Source organism: Hemiscyllium ocellatum, chromosome 14, assembly GCF_020745735.1.
Source record: "Hemiscyllium ocellatum isolate sHemOce1 chromosome 14, sHemOce1.pat.X.cur, whole genome shotgun sequence".
Classification (NCBI taxonomy): Eukaryota; Metazoa; Chordata; class Chondrichthyes; order Orectolobiformes; family Hemiscylliidae; genus Hemiscyllium; species Hemiscyllium ocellatum.
In genome coordinates, this window is record NC_083414.1 from 58,243,248 (window position 1) to 58,267,631 (window position 24,384).

The 24,384-nt window shown below is 41.0% G+C and overlaps 1 protein-coding gene across 2 annotated transcripts in view; it reads right to left on the minus strand.

Annotated features, from left to right (window-relative positions):
• The window catches only part of lmcd1 (LIM and cysteine-rich domains 1), a 67,181-nt gene that overhangs the window by 17,993 nt on the left and 24,804 nt on the right, over positions 1-24,384 (minus strand). For both annotated transcript variants that reach the window (XM_060835727.1, XM_060835729.1), the window contains exon 3: positions 23,576-23,831. In XM_060835727.1, coding sequence (XP_060691710.1) covers positions 23,576-23,831 — 256 coding nt within the window. The remainder of the gene's footprint in view (positions 1-23,575; positions 23,832-24,384) is intronic.

The window sequence follows — 24,384 nt, forward strand, 5'->3', positions numbered from 1 at the left end:
CAGACATTGTTTTGGCACCGAGCAACACCAGACTGAGTACACATGGGCTGCATAAGATTTCAAAGAGTTGGAGTAAAGTAACTGGACAGGAATTTACTGGTAAAACATCAGGAAATATCTTTCTTGGCTGCAGTCCATGCATGTCTAATGGATAAATAAATAACTAAAGTAGAACTCTCACTCCTCCACTGACAGTTCAGCTTCCTTGGGAAAGTGGGATGAGGAGAGGGGGCACAGCTTTCAATTCTTCTTGCACCTTCTATTTTGCATCCTCTATCACACATATCCTCAAGTAACAGGATACTCTTCCCAAGTTGCTGGAGTGCATCTCATGGTTACAGATGTCCCTCGTGCTTGGCTATGTTGGTATAATGACAGTCTGCAGTCTCCATTACTGAGTGTGAGTATTCTATCAATAGTAAACCACATTGCAGATTCCGCACATCAACTGCATTGCTCTGTTGGTACAGCACAGAAAATGCTCTTCACGCTGCTCGGCTTGATGTTTTGCACTCTTCAGAGAAATATTTGCCCATGTGTGGGCAAACTGCAGCTGCACAAAAATGCTTCATCATTATCCTCAGCCTAATCAACCACTGGCACACTGAAATCAACACTGCATTTTTTTTTGTTCACTCATGGGTGTGGCTGGCCAGCATTTATTGTACCCTGGGTGCCCTTGAGAAAGTGATGGTGAGCTGCCTTCTTGAACTGCTGCAGTCCATTTGCTGTAGGTAGACAAACAATGCACTTAGGGAGGGAATTTTGACCCAGTGACAGTGAAGGAATGACAATATATTTCCTAGTCAGGATATTGAGTGACTTGGTGGAGAACTTGGAAGTGGCAGTGTCCCAATGTATCTGATGCCCTTGTCCTTGTAAATAGAAGTGGTCATGGGTTTGGAAGGTACTGTCTAAGGATCTTTGGTGAATTTCTGCAGTACATCTTGTAGATAGTACACATTGCTGTGACTGAGCATCGGTAGTGGAGGGAGTGGATGCTTGTGGAAGTGGTGCCAAACAAGTGGACTGCATTGTCCTAGATGGTGTCAAGCTTCTTAAGTGCTGTTGGAGCTGCACCATCCAGCTAAGTGGGAAGTATTCCATCTCACCCGAGTTGAGCAACATATATGTTGGACAGACTTTGGGGAGTCAGGAGGTGAGTTACACAATGAAGTAGTCCTAGCTTCTGAGGTGCTCTTGTAGCCACTGAGTTCATGTGGCAAGTCCAGTTGAGCTTCTGACCAATGGAAACCCTCAGGATGTTAGCAGTGGAGAATTCAGTGATAGTAACACCATTGAATATTAAGCGGCAGTGGTTAGATTGGAGATGGGCTCTGAAGCAGCTGCATTAGTGTCAAAGATTTTCCACGTGGAAATAAAGGGTGACTTGGAGATTAGATACTGATCTCTCTAAAGTTATTTCAGTGGCAACAAAAGTAAGTATCCTGAATAAATTTGCTCACAAAAACCATCTTTGAGTTGGGGTAAACATTTCTGGCATCATGCATTAAATGTGTTCCAGACACCCCAAGTGACCTTCCTGGCTACGGAGTTGACAAGACTGGGTTGGGTGATCAAGTGAGGGCTTACAGAGCTTACATCTTTCGTTGGGCTGGGGAATTATGACAAAGTTCATACATAACCTGGCTTCCTTCAGCTCCCAAAAAGGGTCTGCCTTGGAAATGGTCATATAGCCAAGCCAAGTCATAGCTGTTTCTTAACTTCCATGAAAACTATCATCCTCTATCACACATAAACATACCATAATCCCAGGTGAGATCTAGTATTGAGAAGCGATGCCTCCCAGTACAGCAATGTAGTAATATATAGTAGTGACATATTGGAGTAGAATGCCCAGTAGTGTGTATCAAGGACTTTGGCTAATGCAGAGTGTACATATGCCCAGATAGAGAAGGAAAGTTTAATGATCATATTTAGATTCAGGAAATTCCACCAATATCTTTACGGACATAATCTGTAATAATAACAGACCATAAACTCCTGCTAGGTCTACTTAAAGAGGACAAGACAGTGCCACCCATAGCTTCAGGCCAAATTCAGCAAAGGGCTCTAATACTATAAGCATATAATCAGAAGTTGGAACACTTCCACCAGGAGGTCAAGTAGAGAATACAGATGCACTGCACCCCCTCACGCTGGCGGGTACACCACCAATGGTACCCCCACCACTGGGAGAATCCGAAATGGTTTTAAATTTTATGGGCTCACATCCAGTTGACAACACCAGTCTTTGGACACAAAGATCCAGTTCAGACAAAACTGAAACAGCTGGTGGTGATGGGGGAAACCAAAGGGCCATCACAACCAGTATAGAAACCTTTCTGGTCATGGAGAGACCAGATCACAGTGGAGGAAGCCATATTACTATGGGGAGCAACAGTGATTGGTTCAAGCAAAAGTCGCCGCCAGATACTCTACCTGGGTCATCAAAAGTTTTCCAAAATGAAGATGTTGGCGAGAGGTTACGTCTGGTGGCCAGGGCTGGATGCAGATTTAGCCGCTTTGGTGGGGTAATGCCTAGAATGTCAACAAGGACATAAATTACTGCCCACAGCTCCCCCGCATTCGTGGGAATGGCCAGGTAAACCCTGGACTCGATTACACGTTGACTTCGCAGGTCCTTTCGTGGGCTCAGTGGTTTAGTCCACTCAAAGTGAACAGATGTGTATAGAGTTCATTCATCAAACACAAGGACAATGATAGAAAACTTGTGAGCATCTTCTATAATACATGGACTCCAGAAGTGTTGGTCATAGATAACAGGGCATTGCTTATCCCCAGGGAATTTGAGTATTTCCTCAAGTCGAGTGGCATTCGACACATAAGGACAGTTCCATACTATCCATCATCTAATGGTCTGGCAGAAACAGCAGTCCAAACTTTAAAGGCAGGCTTAAAGAAACAGCCTACAGCCACATTAGATACCAGTTGTCCCAGTTCACATTTGCTTATTGGACCACCCCTCATGCAACTGCAGGGATAATTCCAGCAGAATGGCTACACAGCACAGAAGCGAAATGTGCCCAGCTCCTCAGAGCTGATGGAACCCTGGGTTCTCCCTCTCCAAAAGGCATTGAAGAGACCTCAGAATCTGAGATGACACCAAAGGATGTTGCCGTCTCAACACCTCTGTCATCTGCTGAACAGGATGAATTTATTCTGTGACGCTCTGGGTGTAAGAGGCAAGCTGTGTGTCAAACACTGCCATATGCACAGTTGGAGGCATCTGACCAAGTGCTAAAACACACCAGCAGGAACTCAAAGAAAAAGAACCGGCCTATATCCTCAGACTCAGAAGAGGTGGGATGTGACGAAGTCAGCCAGGTGGACATCATAGAACATGAGTTCCCCGATCGGGGCTGTTCATCTGATCCAATCAGGGAGCCCTGGCTGACAGATATGAAATAGAACATCAGACATCTTAACACTAACAGCTGGCTCTGAAGGAGCTGGATCAGTATCAAGGACTTTCCATGTTTAAATAAAAGGTGCCTTGGTGACAGGATACTGGCCTTTGTAGTATCATTTCAACAACTATCTTCCTTTGTGCCAGATATAACTCCAACCACTGGAGAGGTTTCCCCGATACCCATTGGTTCCAGTTTTGCTAGGGTTCCTTGATGGTACACTTGGTTGAATGCAGCCTTGATGTCAAGAGCTGTCATTCTCACCTAACCTCTGGAACTCAGCTCCTTTGTCTATGTTTGAACCAGGAGCTGAGTGGCCCTGGGAGAACTCAAACTGGGCATTACTGCGCAGGTTATTTGTTGACCATACGCTGATTAAAAGCGCTGTTGATGACACCTTCTATCACTTTACTGATGATTGAGAGTATTCCGATGCGGTGGTAATTGGCTGGTTTGGATTTGTTCTATTATGTTTATGTACAGAACATACCTGGGCAATTTTCTACTTCCATGGGTAGATGCTGGCATTGCAACTTTACTGAAACAGCATGGCTAGGGGTTTGGCAAGTTCTGGACCACACGTTTTCAGTACTGTTGCGGTGCTGGAGGGAAACTGGCAGAGGCCGAGATGGATCGTGCACTTGGCATTTCTGGCAGCCATGATGGTTGCCATTCAGAAAATCCCACTTCATGAAGGCAAGATTGCTCAAAGAAGTGGACTACTCTGAAGCCAACCTGAACATACCGATCTATGAGGACTTTGAGAATCCATGTTATGCTTTGAACAGGACAGGTTTTGATGAGAAAAATGAATGGCATGGTGTGTGCTCTGACAGTAGGACCTTTAGGGCTTCCACTCCCTTGAAAAGTAATCCAGACACAACAGGATTAGCACTCTCCATGCAACGACATTCCACCTGCTCCAACGGTTCACAGCAAGCAGTAGTGATCAGATTGTTAATTACATTGTGAATATGTGTAGCCATAGCATTCAAGGCCAGCTATCTGATAATGCACAGTGCAATGAGTGGCTTACACCTAAATTTGAAATGGTGCAAGGTGCCATAGATGAAATGATGATGAAGTCAGAAAAAGTGCAAAATCCACTCTTTTTCCCAGGACTCACTAAGGAGTAACAAAGGAAAACGATGGTAAAGTTTCAGAAAGCCTGCAGATCCTGTTGGGGAATGACATCAAGATCAGGGAAATTAACCATCAACAGGGCGGAGCCATTTCGATAATTATCCTCAGGAACCAATATGTATGACGGCATCTGAATTACAGAAACACAAACAAAAGTTGCTGGGAAGACCCAGCAGGTCTGACAGCATCTGTGGAGAGAAAGCAGAGTTAACGTTTCAAGTCCAGTTGACTCTCCTTCTGAAGGTGGTCTGAAGGAGGGTCACTGGATCCAAAAAGTTAACACTGCTTTCTCTTCACCGATCCTGCCAGGCCTGCTCGGTTGTTCAAGCAATTTCTGCTTTTGTTTCTGATTTCCAGCATCCGGAATTGTTTCTTGGTTAAACCTGCATTACATCCAGTTTCAACAATACATCTTTCAGAAAGGTCTATGAGGTAGCAAATATAAGCTGAAAAACCCAGGTGCATTTCACCCACGCTACCACAATGGGAACATACTTCTGAAAACATCAGGTTAGTGGGAAAACAGGCCAAGGATGAAGCTGGAATCTACAAGTATGAAATCATCTGGTCCTAGTTGATTGCACCCATAAACTACTACCCAAATAAAGGCACTTCTTTGCATCATGCATCCAAAAATGATGAAAACCAGAGACTTTGTAAACAAGTAGTGACACTTATTACTGACCAATTTACAGCCCAGTCAGAAAACTGGTGAGAGAGAACCAAAGATCTAACCCTCATTGTTGTTATCACATGCTTAATTTAGCAATCATGAATATCCCAAAGCATGTTAATTATCCAGCCTGAAGCTGTTTTTATCTTGCATTGAAACAACAGCCAAAGTATGTAAATACTTTGCAATAAAGAGCAGGGCAATTTGGGTCTGAATGATTTGAACTCATGTTCACACTCAACTTCATGACTTTGAGCTTATGCATTAATTGCCTGAAATTTCTGTCAAACATTTCCCACGCTGCTCATTAAATGAGCTTCAACCTTATCCACGCAGGAGTGCGGTTCCACACAAATTTTCTGAATTTATGCAACTTTATCCACACCCATGGAAGGACTGCCAATGACAAGGGGCAGGTTTAAAGTAATTGGTAAAATAGCCAAAACGATATGGGAAGAAAAGGTTCAGGCAACGAGTGGTCAAGATCCAAAATGCGCTGGTTCAGGGCATGGTGGGAGGAGGCTGTTTTGATAGAAGCAGTCCAAAAAGGAATTAGGTGGTTACTTGAAAAAGAGCAATGGACAAAGTTATGGGTAGAAGTATGGAGAATACTACTGAGGGACATGCGCATTTGGAGAGTCGCTGAGAATAAAGTAGACTTAATGGCCTCCACTGTGTTGTAACATTTCTCGCATTCTGATTTTTAAATTTTGAATGCAGAGAATCCAAAGTATAATTTCTGATATGCTGTGTGATTCTAATTCAGCCATTTTTTTGTAAAGGCTTTCTCATTGAGACACGAAATACGTTGCCGGTATGTTTCTGGAATCAAATTGATTAGCATTCAAAATTGAAAAAAATTCCCAAATAACTCTGTCCTTCTGGATGGAATTTGGACTGATAAACCTTAGGTTTAAAGAGTCTCTGAAGTGGCCCAGATGGGGTCTTAAGCTACAGGTTTAGTTTGGACTCAGCTCAAGACACCATCTTGGGCAAAGAGTCAAAGCCTACATTGTGAATGACTGCCCAGAGGAGCTAGCCTCTAAACAGCTGACTGCCACTAAAATTCTGGTAGTTCTCACTGAAAAGGCTGCAGAATGTTTTGGTGGTTAGCACTTCCAACTACTGCCCTCACCCAACAACAAGCAGCTCTTTAGGAGTGAAGACAGTGTTGATGTAAATTCCAAGCAGTTCGTTAATGGGTTCCCCATTTCATCTTCTCTTGCTGCTGAAGCTGTAAAAAGGATCTCTGAATTGCATTGGGACACTTTTTAGGTCACTTAACTAGACTTGAACATCATTTGAGTGACTTTTATTCAGGAAATTTTCTACAGACCCCACCTAAAAATAAGCAACTGCTGTGCTGTCCCATGCTACAGGATTCATTGAAAGAATGACTCAAGGAGATTGCGACAGGGATTCTCCTGGATGGGTAATCAGAGGAGGTCATGAGACAAGACAGAGAAGCATCATGTGCCATTGGAGGCCAATTGACAGTAAGGGTCATGTAAGGGTATACATCACACTGGCCATGTAGAATCTCTACGTATGTGGATTCCTCAATAGCTTAGCACAAGAAAGAAAATTTTCAGCAGATCGATCCATCATCCACGTCAACTGTGAATGTTAATGATAGCATCAAACTTAAAGAAAAAACGAATTGATTGTACAAAGGCAGGTGATGGGTCAGAAGATCAGACAGATACATAAAAAAGGGCAAAGAATGACCAAAAAATTAATAAAGAGGGAAAATTTAGAGTATGATAGAAGTCTAACCAGAATATAAAAAAAAAGATTGTAAGAGTTGCGTAAATATTTGAAGAGTTAAAAGTGGGCGTTGGTCCATTAGAAAGACTGACTGGAGAATTAACAATGGAAAGTAAGGAAATTGCCGATGAACTGATTAGGTCTTTTGCATGAGTCTTCACAATAGAGTGACTTGGTCGGAGGATGCATTGGACTGAAGGGTCTGTTTCCGTACTGTATGACTTTATGACTCAGAATCTCTTAATGTAGTGATGTAGCACAATGCAGCTGGTTAAACAAAGAAGAACGCTGTGTTGATTTCTTTCCATTTGCTATGGTTGTCAACCAATGTCAAGAGTGCACTAGATAGTATCAAGTGCAAGACACACACATTGCAAAGCAATGTCAACAAGCTTTACCCTTGTTCGTGAGCCTCTGCAGCATCCTATATAGTCAAAAGCCCACATATATATCTATAGCTGCTGAGGGAATTTGTTATTAATCTGTACTGTACACAAGGTACTGCTGGAGTTTAAATGAGGAAGAAACATAACTGCGTAATGCTGTAAATACACACCAGGTCAGCCAACATTTGCTGAAGGGTCCCACTTGAATGTTACACTTTCTCCTTTATGCCAGGGATTAGAACATAATTAGCTAACATTACAGAAGACAGATCAATGCTCCATATTTGCCCATTTTTCCTGCATACACAGATATAGAGCCAGGGACATGAGGGTCATAGCAGATGGGATGTAGATCTTACTTAAATTCTTCAGAATATGGATTCTACAGCCAGCAAGAAATGATTTATAGCTCCTAGTAGTCTGAACTAATAATGAAAACATGTGCAAGCAATTCTCTACAGGCCAAGAACAGGAATGAAAATCTCTTCACACTATCCCCATACAGTATTTGGTTTAATTTGTTTGGCTGAAGAAAAGTCAAACTTCTTGTATGTTTTTTTTTGGAATGTGCCAATGTTCTACACCCCTCCTCTTGAAGATATGAATCCAGGAATACCAGATGCTTTGTTACAGAGGCATCTTTTATGCATAAGTTTCAACAGCGAGAAGCAGCAGGTTAGTTAAATCTGCTATTCATCACAGCATGGTTGATCCTTTCCACACTCCAGCTCTGCACTCTAGCACCATCACTTAAATAGCAATTAAGAGTAAAATCCCTGAATCCCTGATCTGAACTTGGTGGGCAGTGTGAAATATAACAACACTGTTGTTACTCCTGCTGCGATTGGCATAACCAACACTACTTCTCTTTCAGGCACATTTGTAATTCTCCTCTGGCATGATGAGTTTGATCACATACCATATCCCAGCAACAAGAATGTTGAAGCACAGAATACAATGACATTTTCTTCTCAGGTGGAGCCGTTTCTGGACTGGTCACTAGAACTTTTTAAATAAAGTTAATTTAATTCTTGTCAATCTGTAGTAATGTTAGAGGTTAATTCCTGTTCGCAGGAAGGTTTGCAGACTTGTAACTATCCAGTTCCCAAAATACCCACCTCTCTTCCTATTGCTCTGATAATTCGGGGGACATAGGAGGGGGCTGACTCCACTTTTTGGCAGGAGCCAAAATGAGTATGTTCAAGGTATTCAAATGAGGCTACTCAAGGTAATACTCAATGAGCAAGACGGTGATTAATTTATCAAATTAACTGCTAATGTACACAGGAAAGGGATAACAGAACAACATTTGAAATGGATTTCGACATGAAAGTAGACAGGTTCTGACCATGAGACAAATTGTGTTGTTAGGCTTTTTTAAGCGATGCGTCTTCTAATAAAGGATAGAGCTAATTGGATTAGGTAACTTGATAGTCTTGTCATGTTTAAATTACATCACTTTGCTACAATTAGATAATGCAAAGAACAGAAAACATAGATTGGATTGGCAGCTTTGAAGGTGTGGGCGTGGGCGCTCATAAAATACATTGTGTGCCTTCCCACCAGTCTTCTAGTTTACAAGGCAACAGATGAACTGTCATTCCCAGGATTACTGGGATCCTTCTGCGACCGTGAATATTTTTTCTGTGGATGACAGAGCACAGGTCAGGGTGGGCTGGTGTGTCCAATGTTGAATGGCTGGGGAGAATATTTTACTTAGGGGTATTCCTCTGACCAGAGGTACATACCATGCACATGCCCAACAAAACATTATATAACCTCATTTATCTGCACCCCAGCTGGTCTTGCCAGCTTGCACCCAACACAAAATTCACATCGCCCTCACTGGGGCTTGTCTACAAATCACCTTCTGCTACTGCCCCAGACTTATCATCAGTTGGTCTCCATAACCTCTTTTTCAGTGATTGCCTGTAGTCCCAGCTAAGGTTGAAGCCAACGCTACTTTTGATTATTAGACTATTATCATTAACAGGAACAGATATGAACTTCTTTCCAAAGAAGGTCTGAAGTCTCAGTCCGAGCCAATTAATGAACCATTCAGCAAAAAGTGTCAGAGACAGTGCTCACGATTGAATTCATGTTATGGGGTGTTGGGGGGGCACAGAACTTGGCACCATATAAAATCCAACCCCATGACCTGTAATTTCTGTGGGCTGTTCCCAGGAGACTGTGACATATTAGTTAGCCAGTATATTTCTTTTCATTCACTCATGGGATGTGGGCATTGCCAGCTGGGTGTGTATTTATTGCTCAACCTAGTTGCCCATCCAACTTGCATAGATTTAGAAATTAAGCAACTGGTTGCTTTTCTGAAAGAAAGGTGAATTTTGAAAATAAAAGGTGATCAGTGTGAAATCTCGAGGTGCCCGTGTGAACTAGGTCAGAGTGGGAACTGGGAAGAAAGACGAATCAATAAATAATCTGAAAACATTAGTGTGAATTGTCAGCTGTAAATATCAGATAACTTGCACAGTATTCTCCCCAAGAAATGAGAAAATTTTCATTGATTATTCAAACAACCACCTGCAATTTCTCAAAAACAGTGGAAACAGGTTACCAACTCTGATGAAGTGCAATTATCGGAGGCTTCATCACATGGCTCTCTCCCTCTGAGCTCTTGCTTTGGCTCTCCATCACATTTATCCTCACTTCCTGTGGCTTTTAAAAATAGAAAATACTCTTCATTACCAATTTAGAGGATTCTTGACGGTCCATCAAGTGACTTTTTTCACATCTTCAACACTTTTTCAATTTGTAAAGAGAAATGCTAGAAGAAAATTTAAAATTATCTTTCTCAAAAAAACAATCCTTCAAGTTCTGGGCACATGGGGATATTACGGCTCGATTATTAATCCAAAGACTCAGCTAATGACTGGGGACTTAGATTCAAACCCAGCCATTGCAGACAGTGGAATTTGAATTCAATAAAATTAAGAGTCTAATGATAATCATAAATCCATTGTCAATTGTTGGCAAAGCTTATCTGGGTCATTAATATCCTTTGGGGAAGGAAATTGCCATCTTTATCTGGCCGACATATGACTCCAGTCCCACAGCTATGTGGTTGCCTCTGAACTGTCCTCTGGGCAATTAGGGTGGGCAATAAATGTTGGCCTAGCTAGTGACACACACATTCCAGGAATCAATAGAAGAAAACTTCAAATGGAGATTAGGCAACATTTCCTTGAATGATCATTACAGGCCAATGTCATTGTATGTATGCCAGCTTCTTATCTCACCCCCAAAAAAATCTTGTTTTTTATGAATGAAAATTTTGTCTCATGCTTCGGTATTTGTGATAATGAATCAGAAAATGAATCATTTAGGGTGTTATAGCTCACACTTTTTTTGTATGTTTTTTAAAAAAATAAAACAGCAGAACACTATAATGGAAAGACACTCTTGATCAAGTTAAATATTAAATTTTCTATATTTAAAGATGATACAGAGAAAATTCTTGAGTGGCAGATCCAGTAAAAATAAACAACTTAAATTTCACAGGTACATGATCAGGATCCAACATCAAAGATCATTCTGAGATTCCAAGAGTCTTTTTAGCAGAATTCTTTACAATGAGAAAGCAAGGTCTGAATTTGTTAAGACCACTAGTCATGTCGAAACATTCCCTAGCTCACAATACTTTTGAAGCATATAATGGAGGAAACATGACAACCAATTTGGACACAACTAATTCCCACAGACTTCAAGTGATAATAGCAGAAGATCTGTGTTGAGATACTGATTGAGGCATCAATGTTGATCAGAACATCAACACTAAATGGCCCTCAATCATCATTGATATTGTGCTGCCGAGTCTTTTACCCGAGGGCAACAGTGTTCGACGTTGATGTGCTAGACACAATGCTTACGCTGGAACCTTAGGACCCAGAGGTGAGGGTGCTACCAACTGAGCCATATCGGACCCCATTATTTGAGATTAGGAGGCAATTCGGCGTTCCAAATATAAGAGTTCTAACTCACTGCCGGAATGTGGAGCGAAACATTTGTGTCACACACTAGCTTTCAAAATGACTAAAAGGTTTTTTTTACACTTGGTTAGGAGACCTCAAAGGAAACAGCTATCAATCAAATTGTAGCCAAAACTACAGCAATGGGCAAGCAGCAATGACTGTCTGTTCCAGATAGAGAATCCTCGAAAGGGAAAATGTTAGCCTGACACCCGAGACACAGGAATTATCCATGTTTGAGTTGGCAGGACTGTGTATGGTGTCGTTTACAGTGGGAGGCCTGTCATGCACCAAATCCCACATGGCCTTGGGGAGCTATTGTTTGATTCAAAGATCAGAGTATTTCTGTGGAACTGAAGGTTATAATCTTTTGTCTGTCTTCACAATCATCAGCTGATCCACTGTGAAAGGGTTTTGTTGTGGCCGGACGTACGGATTGCTGGCTGTTGCTCACCTTATCATAGGCAGTTGCAGGCCTAGGGGGCAGGGTTGAATGAACATCGAAGCACTGTCCTTTACATCCTTCTAAAAATAATCTGCTGCTGTATTCTATGATTGCTCGCTCTTCAGTGGAGGTCCTATTTTGTAGCTGGAGATTATTCCAGCTATTCATTCACAGGACTGGGAACCGCAACTCCCTCCTAACCTGAATAAAGGCCTCATAGGATTTCAAACCAGTTAATTTTGCACTCCAAACACAAAATTGTCCGGGAGAATCTGACAATGAAGTTCATTTAAAAACCTCTGCAGCATTGCTTGGCTAAGATCTGAGTTTAAAAAATCTGTTTCCCATAATCTGAAACAAGACAGCTTGTCAGGATGGTTACATAAGGTTCCTGCTGATATTGACAGAAGACTTAATTTACTGTGCACTTTGATCATTTGATACATTGAGGCCATGGCAACCCTTTCGAAGGTTATTAATCAGGGCAATTGTAATACAAGTGCCGCTGCAGTGATCCCGCTAATTCTTGTAACAAGCAGAGTTTCCACCGCAGAGACATGTAAAAGGTCAACGGTCACCAAGAGATTCATGGCAGTTGCTCAGCTTGGCGTTGTTTTGACAGTATCAAGGAAAGCTGCAGGAAACCTTCCACCAACCAGACTTCACATGCATCTCTCCCACAGTGAAGAAAAGGGAAAGCAGGTCAACCCCACAATGACACACATCTCATGGTCCAAACCATCAGAAGGTGTGCTGTGAAGCTGCCATAATGCCTGGGAGGACAAGGTTAGTAATGTTCATAAGGATCACAAACATTCGGAGATGCTTCTGCATGGATCTCGGGCTTTAAACTTGCAGACTGCTTTTATGTAAACAATGGCCTCAACACTACCCCAGCTCAGGAAGAAGTCCTCAGACATGTTCACATAAAGTGGTAATTTATGGCTTGTGGCATTACCAAAGCATTTGTCCTAGACAAATGCATTAGATTGTCTGGCATTTAACAGCAAGATCAGAAAACCAAACATCTTACTTGTGCACTGTTAGCTTATTTCATCCAGGAAAGTGGTTGAATCAGTTCAGACAGCCTCAAAATCCCTTGAGTAAAGGGAATAAAGCTAAGTGTTCCATTCTAATTGGTATTCTTCGAGTTCTGCTGCCACGTGAAATTGTAGACATTAAAAAAGGACATGGATTGAACAATAAAACTGCAGCAAGGAATCTGATCACCACCTTTGACAGCACCTTTCAAACCCATGATCTCTATCATCGAAAAGAATAAAGCAGATAGATGGAACACCACTGCCTGTAAGCTCCTTCTAAGCTCCACATCACACTGAATTGGAACTATATTGCTGTTCCTTCACTGTTGCTGGATCAAAATTCTGGCTATCCCTTCCTAACAGCACTGGAAGCAGTTCAAGATGGCAGCTCACCACAATACATTCTCACAGTTATGACGGGCAAAAGATGTTAGCCTAGCCAATGACACCCACATCACAACTGAATGCAGGGCAACCCCCCCATATCCACTGAATCGTTTCCTGTGGTTTCAGTTACCCGGAGTTTACCACGGCTAGAATATATTGTCGGGAACGTTCCACACTAGGGACCAGAAGGCTGCTGGGATGGTACGTTTCCAATTTAAATGAATGGGTTTGCTGTTATCCGCAGTTTCGGGCTTCCATGGTTGATCCTGGAATGTATTCCCCCTACGGATATTAGGGAGGGGGGGTGCTAGCGGGACTACAGTCTTCAAACATCAGGTCATAGCCATTTTGTATCTCAATTACGCATTTTAATTTCAGAATCGCTTGCCAAAGAAAAGTCTACCAATCGGAGTACTGAAACTTTCAGTTGATTTTCCTTTGTTGTGACAGAGCCTACTAAACTTATGTCAACACTGTGTGACGAAGTGACATCACCCCTAACAGCCTAACTCTCAATTTTAAGAGTGTTGACTCCTTGTTCCAGACTCTCTTAGCAAAAGCTATTCTCCTTTTCTCGCAAATAACATAAGGCTCATTGTCGAGATTTGCAGACAGTTACATGTACATTTTGCCATCGCCTATGCTAGTGATGCTGGCAGCCAATACACATGCTTTATGATGCCAATTATAAACTGAAAGACGACTTACTGGTATTCATCTTTTGAACTGTGGGTCTCAGTGAATAACCTTCGAGTTGCAGCCGATTCTAGCAGATCCATGCAATAGAGAAAAATAGCCTTCGCACAGATCCTGATACAGTATAAATTGCTTTCCTAGTGTTTGTCACAATATAAGGCATAAAATAAATTCACAAGACTTGGCTAATTTCCTTATGTTGAAATGGGATACTGGAAGTGCTGACTATGAACTAAATTATTTTAATTCAACAGTGATTAATCCTTCAGAGTCCATTATCTGGTTGGACTTAATGAATTCATGTTGGACGTCAGTCAGTCGCTGCTGCCCTGTACTCTAACCAGTGTTGATACTGCTCCTTTGTTCAAGTATTGGGTGTAGTGGAGAAAGTGAGGTCTGCAGATGCTGGAGATCAGAGCTGAAAACGTGTTGCTGGAAAAGCGCAGCAGGTCAGGCAGCATCCAAGGAACAGGAAATTCGACATTTCGGGCATAAGCCCTTTGGGCCTAGTAGCAGCATTATGAACCAAAGAGACTCAACTGGCAACAAGTATAGCTGATTGGTTTATGGAGTTGAGTAGGTAAAAACAATGACTGCAGATGCTGGAAACCAGATTCTGGATTAGAGTGGTGCTGGAAAAGCACAGCAGTTTGGGCAGCATCCGAGGAGCAGGAAAATCTACGTTTCGGGCAAAAGCTCTTCATCAGGAATAAAGGCAGAGTGCCTGAAGGGTGGAGAGATAAATATGGAGCTGAGTCACCTGCCAGCCAAAAACTACATGATTTGATTGTGAGTAGCTGAAAAACTTGTGGGTGTAACTGATATTGCCAGAAGCTTTAGGTCCTCTGGAAGTGGAGGTGGCCTCACTACAATAGAGACAAAGTATCGTACCTCTGATAACAAGGAAAAGACAAACACATAACCTCAACACCAAGGAGAGGGAAGCACTAAAATCACTAAGAAATGATAAGAACATAATTATACTACCAGCAGACAAAGGCAGAATGACGGTCATCCTGGACAAAGCAGACTACATCCAAAAAGCGCAACAACTACTTGCAGACAACAACACCTACCAAGAGAGAGAGTTTGACCCTACCCCACAGCTCACCAATAGGATAAACAACACACTGAGGAACCTACAAAAAAAACGGACAGATAACCAGGTTTGACCTACAAAGAATGAAACCTGAAAGCAACAACACCCCCAGATTCTATGGACTACCTAAAGTGCACAAACCAGACATCCCACTCAGACCCATAGTATCACTACCAGGGACACCATCACACAAACTGGCTAAAGAACTACAACAGAAACTGAAACACCTGATCAGCTGATCCAGACACTCTATACAGTCAACACAGGAATTCTTGGACATCATCAGAAATATACACATAGACAAGGAAGAAACCATGGTCTCATTCGATGTAACGGCACTGTTCACCTCTATCGACAAAACCTTAGCCAGAAAAACAATAGCCAACCTGCTGGACATTCAGAACAGACAACAGGACGTTGAACCTATCAACAAAGAAGGCATACTCAAACTACTGGATCTATGCCTCACAACACACTTCACATTCAACAACTAAATATATGAACAAATCAACAGCACACCCATGGGCTCACCCACCTCTGGACTCATAGCAGAAGGGGTAATGCAAAGATTAGAACAAACAGTCTTACCGCAAATTCAACCCAAACTCTGGGTCAGATATGTGGATGACACCTTTGTATTCATTAAAAACACAGAAATAGAGAACACACACCGGATCATCAACACCACACTCACAGGAATCCGATTCACTAGAGAGGAAGAAAAGGACAACCAACTCCCATTCCTAGACGTGATGGTACAGAGAACACCGAACGGAGAATTCACCACAGAGGTATACAGGAAAGCCACATACACTTACCAAGTCCTGAATTATGAAAGCAACCACCCCAACACATACAAAAGAAGTTGCATCAAGACACTATTCAAAAGGGCCACAACACACTGCAGTACACCAGAACTGCAAAAAGAGGAAGAATATACAATGTATTCGCCAAAAACGGATATCCTCGCAATTTCATCAACAGATGCCTAAGGGAAAGACAACAGAATGAGGACATGCCACAACCCAAAGGACTAGCCACACTACCATACATCAAAAACATTTCTGAACTGGCAGCCAGACTACTACGACTGCTAGGACTCATAACAGCACACAAACCAACAGCCACTCTCAGACAACAACTCACCAGAACGAAGGACCCGATACCCAGCATGAGTAAAACCAATGTAGTGTACAAAATCCCATGCAAGGACTGCACAAAACACTACATAGGACAAACAGGAAGACAGCTAATGATCCATATACACGAACATCAACTAACCACGAAACGACACAACCAGCTATCCTTAGTAGCCACACACTCAGATGACAAGCAACATGAGTTCGACTGGGACAACACTACTATTATCGGACAAGCCAAACAGAGAACAGTTAGGGAATTCCTAGAGGCATGGCATTCAGCCACAGATTCAATCAATAAGCACATCGACCTGAACCCAATATACTGGCCACTGCAGCGGACAGCTGGAACTGACAACCGGAAGCGGCAGATTCAAACCACTACAAATGCCGGAGGAAAGATCACAGAAGCGCTTCACAGGAGGCTCCCAAGCACTGAGGATGTCACCTAGACAGGGGACGAAATGTCTGCAACACCAAATCCCAGCTCGGTGAACAGAACCACAACAACGAGCACCCGGGCTACAAATCTTCTCACAAGCTTTGAATAGAAGATACCTGAAATTTGAAGAAAACCAGTCATCATCTTCCACCAATCGTTCCTTTCAAGCAATAAGTCATAGATTTTATAATTTGTGAACCAATCATTTGTGCCTGCTGCAAGGAAGGGAAATGAACCAGAAAAAAGTTTGAAGGACAAGTCTTGGCAAACAAAAGGATGTCTCAGAAAACCAATGGCCAGAGGCCATTGAACTGTTTCTTGAGGTTTTCCTCTCCATTCATAACAACCAATATTTTTGTCTGTATGTGCATGTAAGGGAAATGTCATAAGGAAATTAGAGTTTTAATAGTGAAGTTGTATGTCAACAATTTGTACATCTTTTCTATGCATGTAGACTTCATTTATACTAATTTTTGTCAAGCACTGAAACCTGGTCTATGTTTTAAGTTCACCTAGGTCCAAGCACATTGGTAACTGGGGAAGTTTTGCGTACTTTGTGAAAATCTACTAACCTTTGTAAAGAACCTTGCGAACAGTGGACTACCCTAGAGAAGCATGATATTTCACGATGACAGGTATTAAGCTAACTGGCCAATGGCTACCTGTGTTTTTGGCTCCTTCCCTTTTTGAATGAAGTTGTTACCTTGGCCGTTTCCAAGCTTCCAGGACTTCTCCAAAATCAAAAATTATCCATTTTCTCTGTAGCTAGTTCTTTTACTATCTGAGGATGCTTCCCATCAGGTTCAGGGGTTTATCAGTTTTTATCCCCATTTGGTTTACAAGTATTTTTTTCCTCCAGTAATAGCTGCTATATTAATTTCCCCTTCCACTTTTGACCCTTTATTATTTAGTATTTTTGGACTACCACTAGATGTCTTTTATCGTCAAACTGATTCAATTTTAAAATTCAGGTTTTCTTCCATTTCCTAGTTCCCTATTATTATTTTCCCAGCTTTAGTTTTTAAGGAGCATACATTCACGTTTATATATTTAAAGAAGGTCTTGCTGTCTGTCCTGAAATCACTTGCAAGTTTACCCTCAGTTTATTTTTGCCCTTTTTTGATTAAATTTTGTTGGCTTTTAAATCTTTCCCAATTCTATTGTCATGCCTAATCTTTACCACATTGTAATTTTTTTCTAACTATGTTGCCCTTAACTTCACTGGTTATTTGTGGTTGCTTAATCCTCTTCCTAGAATCCTCCTTCCTCACTGGGATATACCTTTGTTGTAAGTCATGATCTATTTTTGTAAACATCTGCCATTGTTCTTCAACTGTGTTTGCTGCTAGAGTCCTTACCCAGTCAACTCTAGGTACATTTGCCCTCGTTTCTTTGTAATAACTCTTATTTAGGTTTGCCACAGCTGTTTCCTACCAAAGATTCTCACTCTCAATCTGAACGCTAATTTCTACCCCATTATGACACTGTTTCTTTCAGGGGATCTTTTACTCTGAGATCACTTATTAAATCTCCCACATAACACATTAGCAGATACAAGGGAGACCAAAAAATCTTTCGGGAACACAAAACGGGATATCTTTCTCCTCTGCTTTGCAGTTTCCATTGGTGTGAAACAGAAAAACCTGTCTGATCAATTAAGACAAGACAAATAAACAAGCAAAAAAAATCAAAATAAGCAGTTGCTGGAAATCTGGGAAAAAAAACAGAAGGCTGGAGAAACTCAGAGTGTCTGACAGCATCTGTGGAGAAAGAGACAGAGCCAATACGTTGAGTCCATATGGCTGTTTTCCAGAATAAGATTTATATTATATTTGCAATGTTATCTCTTTACTGATCCTACACTTCTTTACTCCTTCAAGTATTCATCCAATCTACATTTGACAGATACTGTTGAATTGTTAACAAGGACCACAAATTCGACTGGGACAACACAGTGATCATAGAACAAGCTAAACAAAGGATTGCTGGAGAATTTATAGAAGTATGGCACTCATCCATGGACTCCTTTAACAAGCACATAGACCTAAACCCACTATACCAGCCACTGCAACGAACAACCGGAAGCAGCAGGAACGGATCAGAATAAATTCCAGAAGAGACAGTATAGCTGCACTTCGCAGGAGGCTCCAAAGCATTGAAGATGTCACCTAGACAGGGGACATGACGTCTGCAAATCAACTTCCCAGCTTGGTGAACATACCCACAACTGCGGCAACTCTATTTTTCTCTGTCCATGGATACTGCCAGACCTGTGGGCTTTAATCAAGACTTTAAATAGTCTGATCTAAAAAGATCACAGTTTTCAAAGGTTAGTACTTAAGTATATGGTAACAAGCTAAACAAAACAAAATAATTAAACAACCAAAAGATATGATGCACTTAAGTAATGCAATTAAGTTGGGTAATGCAATGATGTTGCCACTTATTGGATCAATCTCACAGCTATGTAACCATTGAACACTTGCTAATACATTAAAACTTTGGACTAAAGAATCATGATTGTTTATGTAAGCTGCTCCATTGAAACAGAAAGTTCACACTTCACCCCAAAGGAAATCACTAAATTATTATCAGGCAACCTGGTCCACAACCACTCCCCAGTTAGAGATAGAATTGACTGACAAGCAGCTGCTGCAGAAAAATGATTCCCAGTAAATACAGATGTTGCTGAATGGAGTCCTGTTGTGACCTTCAAGAGTCCAAAAGTCAGAATCAATTATCATTCCTTGAACAGTGCGCAGATTTTATTCAGAGCTTAACTGTTGGTATTTAATGACTCTTGTATCTACCTGCTGTTCACAGTAACCTCAAACACTTACTGATGTTTTATTATTGAAATTTGCCTGCTGAGAGTCTGTCATAGAAGTAATATGGAACATAGGGAGGCTATTTGTCACCCATCAACTTTGATTTGGCTCTTTTGAAGTACAAATCAGTTAGCTCATTGTCCTTCTTTACTGATCCTACTCTTCTTTTCTCCTTTGAGTATTCATCCAATCTACATTTGACAGATACTATTGAATTGTTATCCTGTACCTATCTGACAATACATTTCAAATCGAAATTACTCATTGCATTAAATTGCATTACATTAAATATTGATTTTCTTCCTGCCAATTATGGTTCTTTTACAAATCACCTTAACTTTATGACCATTGATTATTAATTCTTCTATCACAGAAAACAGTTTCTTTTGATTTTCTCCCTCTTCATTATTTTAAATACCTCTATCAAAGCTCCTCTTGATCATCTCCATTTGATGGAGAACAATTCTAACTAGTCCAGTCTATCCATATAACCCTCCCATCCCAAATACCTGAACCATGGTAATAATTTTTTTTCCTCCCTCTTCAAAGACATCATGTCATTCCTAGAGCGTTGTGCCCTGAATTACGTACAATATTCCAACTGAAGTATTTAACAATGTTCGCCTCATATTTGACAATGAGCTTGTTCTAGCAGGCTCTGGTTTAGCTGTGCTAGATACAATGGAAGACATTACCTTAGACACAATATCTTCAATGTTAAAGTAGGACAGGAATGCAATGAGCTGTTGATCTTACTTGCTTCCTGTGAATTTCCCATTTACCTGTCCAAAAGAACAGTTTAAATGTGGGACCCACTAGAAATGAACCCAAAACTGAGGGGATAAAAAACAGCCTAATTTTAATTGCATCCCAGTCCCATATCTTCTTTGTCAATTTAGTTTTCCATGAAGAAGAAACACATTTTGACAGAAGACACAAGGTGTTGCAACAATTTAGATCGTAATAGTGCGTAGGAATATGGGGCGAAGGTAAAAGTTTGCCACTAGATTGTACAGCTGGTGCAGGCATGATGGACAAAATGGCCTCCTTCTACAGAGTAATAATTGAATACTTCTGCCAGTTTATGTGTGTGCGTGTGTGTGCACGAGATCAGTGTTTAACTGCAGCCAATGACAATTGCAAGGCAATGCAAAGACTATTTCATAATTACATTGAGCTCAGAATACAAAACAGCTGTCCAATGCTACAAACATCCGCAAAGAAAAGCTAAAACTTTCTCGTCACATATTAGAATAGGAGGTATCTGCCCTGCACATCAGTTTCACCATGTTGTTGTCACAGGACTGCAATTCTTTATTTGAAAGGAGATAAAAAGACAGATTGACGTACAGATTTGATGCACATCAAAAGGGTTGTTATCCTTTGACTAGATTCCCAGGATCTGTGGGATTGATGAAAAGATAACAGAGGCTGTTGTGACAAAAAGGTTTTCATACTGCTTAATTCAGTTCTGCACTTGACCACATTTGTTGGAAGTTTACAAATGAAACCATTTTCTTAAACTAACAGCGAAGGCACTTTAGCATATCTTTGTTTACTCAGCAGAGAAGACATATTTTCCCCACCCATAGAGGGTTTTTCAACAGACATTTGAGGGCTAGTTTTTGATTTTCAGGAGTTACTTTTTGGTTTTCAAGAGCTCCTTTTTTCATGTCACGATCACATTTATTAGCCAAAGCCATCATTTAGTAACAACACGTTCTGTATTTGTGTTGATGTGGACTTTTTGTTTGCACTCACACAAAATCAGCATAAGAAGAACTCATCAATATCTTCAATAATTGACAAGTCTCCATTACACTTAAAGCCACAAAAAACACACAAGAAAAGCATTAATTTCTTAGACAGTGTGAACTTGTTGGACCAAAGAGCATGTTTCCACATTGTAGGGATTCTATGATTTTATGATCATAAACTGGCCTAAAAACAACAGATAAGATGGCAGATAAGATAACAATGGCAGTTCTTTTCAGAAGAAGTAGCACACATTGACACAAAAAAAGCCATTTCCCTACACTCTTCCTTCTGCAGATTAGTTAGTTCGCAATGAATCTGTTTCTATCACATCTACACAAAGCAAGAAAAGTTAACAAAACCATTATTGCGCTTTTTGGTTGCATCGCAGATCAAAGTCTTAGATTCAAATTCAACAACTGACACAAGGTGTTCATTACAACAGCTTCCATTGCATTCTCCCCATATAGAAGCTCTTAAATATATGCAGCCTTAAAGATTCAACATTCAATTCCATGTACTTAATCACCTCTGTGATTTCAAGTAATCTCTTACTTACCTGAGTACTTAGCTGTTGACAAGTGTTCTCTTCCCTTCAGCCTCCCTCTCTCAACCTTTGCAGCTATCCCTCCTGACTCCACCTTACAGCTTCAAACATACAGCCATCCCTGACTTATCAATGCATTAAATGAACCTGGTCTTCATATGTAAGTGACAGAATTATTGCAGATGATCTAGCAATGGACAAGCAGCTCAATCCAATCCTGTCCTTGCACAAGGCAGAGGTTTTAGCGATGAGAATAAAGAACTGAGATTTATGCCTAATTTGCCCCCTCCTGGGCCAAGCATTATAGGTCAGTTAACATACTCTGGAAGAACTACAAGTGGCTTAATTCAGGAATGGAACTTGGAGCCATTTAGTTTGGATGTGTCCATAATACATGCACTTCAATATTCATGTATAACCAAGGTTGGTTCTGGGAACATTTGCTCATACATAGTGAATGGTTAAATCTTTGCACTTGAATACCTGTTCCCAATTCATTTTAATAACATAGCATCATGGTGCTAGGACGTAAATTGGGATTTGGATTCAAGTCATTCTCCAAGGTGAAGCACAAAAATCTAGGCTGACTCTCCACCTCAGTAATGACGGATGGGTGCTGCATTATTGGAAGCACCTGTCCCCTCAGGGGAATTAAATATCTCACAATGCCACTTTTAAATGGACAGTTATCCTGCTGTGCTGTCAATATTTATATATATTCCCAATATCCTTTATTCAAAATCAAAAAGAACAGTTTATATTATCATCGTCCTTGTGGTGTTTGTGAAATGGTTGCTTTGTGTAAATTGGCTGTCCTGCTTCCCAAATAAAAACAGTTACCACTTTTCGAAACTAGTCCATTGGCGATGAAATTTCCTTAGGCTGTGGAAGTCACCATATAAATGCACAACCTCTTTTCATTCTAGACTTTCTTTTCCACGGTATTCTCCTCCACCACCAGAATTTTCTGACGAAGCTTGGGGCGTAACAGAGGCTCAGTGGTTGGCACTACTGCCTCACAGCGCCAGGGATCTGGGTTCAATTCCAGCCTCGCGCGATTGTCTGAGTGGAGTTTGCACATTCTCCCCGTGTCTGCGTGAGTTTCCTCCAGGTGCTCCGGTTTCCTCCCACAATCCAAACATGTGCAGGTTAGGTGAACTGGCTATGTTAAATTGCCGATAGTCTTCAGGGATGTAAAGGTTCGGTGCATTAGTCAGGGTAAATATAGGATAATAGGGTAGGGGAATGGGTCTGGGTGGGTTACTTTTCAGAGGGTCAGTGTGAACTTGTTGGGCCAAACAGCATGTTTCTACACTGTAGGGATTCTATGATTTTATATTCATCCAATGGTGACTTCTTGTGCATTCCCAATTTTATTAGCTCCAACACTAATAACTATGCCTTCTGTTGCCTAGAACCAAGCTCTGAAATATCCTCTCTACGCCCCTTCACCTTAAAAGCCACCACTTTGACCAAATAATATTCCCTACTGTGATTCTGATATTATTCTTTGTTTTATAATACTCCTGAGATGTAACCTGGATTGTTTCATTCTATTCAAGGGTGCTATATAAATACAAATTGTAGTTTCTGAACATTTTTGGTTTGCAAAACAACACAGGTTTAGGTAAAGGAAAACACGGTATTACACACTAATTTTCTTAATGCAAATTTCGTTAGTTACTTCACACTTAAAAAAAATTCATTTTTCTTGTATTTAGTTTATCCTACCTCCCATTAGAGACTATGTTTACATTGCTCTGATACTTTTAGTAAGGCAAGCTCTCCTGAGTGAATCATCTTACCAGTTTCTGGGTCAGCCCTGGTGGGGCCCACTCATAGGTGACTGTGTCAAAAGTTGGATCTTTCTTTGTTACATTGGGATTGGTAATAATCATTCGGTTCCTCTTATAAATGCGGACTCCATCTCCTCCCTTCACTCGCGCAGTCAGATTAGAATAGTTAGAGTCAGCCAAAAGGCGGCCGATTTTCCGATCATCTTCAGCATCAGAGTGCAAGTTGTGATCCTCTTGGTTGCATTTGCATGACTTGCATATCTTCCTGTATCAAAAGCAAGCAAATTAACATTAGATAGGGCTCATCTGTCTGAACAGGAATGACCATCATCTGGTGGAATCAGTCAAGTTTCAGAATTCAAAGTACCATTGTTTGTTTGAGCCTTCACACATCTGATGAAAAAAAATGCAGTTTGTACAAGGCCCAGTCTGCATTTTGGAAGACAGGCTATAGCAAAAGTAGTTTAGCATCTGCATAACAAGTTATTATCTAATGGGATTGGGTGGTGCACATCCAAGAACATAAGCTTAGTAGCATCTGGGAACTGAATCATAGTTCAGGCCAGACAGAAATGAGCAATGAGATATTTCCCTCCCTCTTGATATCTAGAGTCACAAGTTAAACAAGAATTGGCACATGCTTTATGCGCTGTGCTGTAGGAAAGAGCCTTTAGGACAGATAAAACCCTTTTTCAAATTTGGCACAAAATGGTATCATTCATCTGTTAACACCTCCTAGGCTCAAGAATAAATAGCTCGAGCACTGCAATGTTACAAGTTCTGTATAGTGCACACGTCTGAAGTTACAATTGATAGCA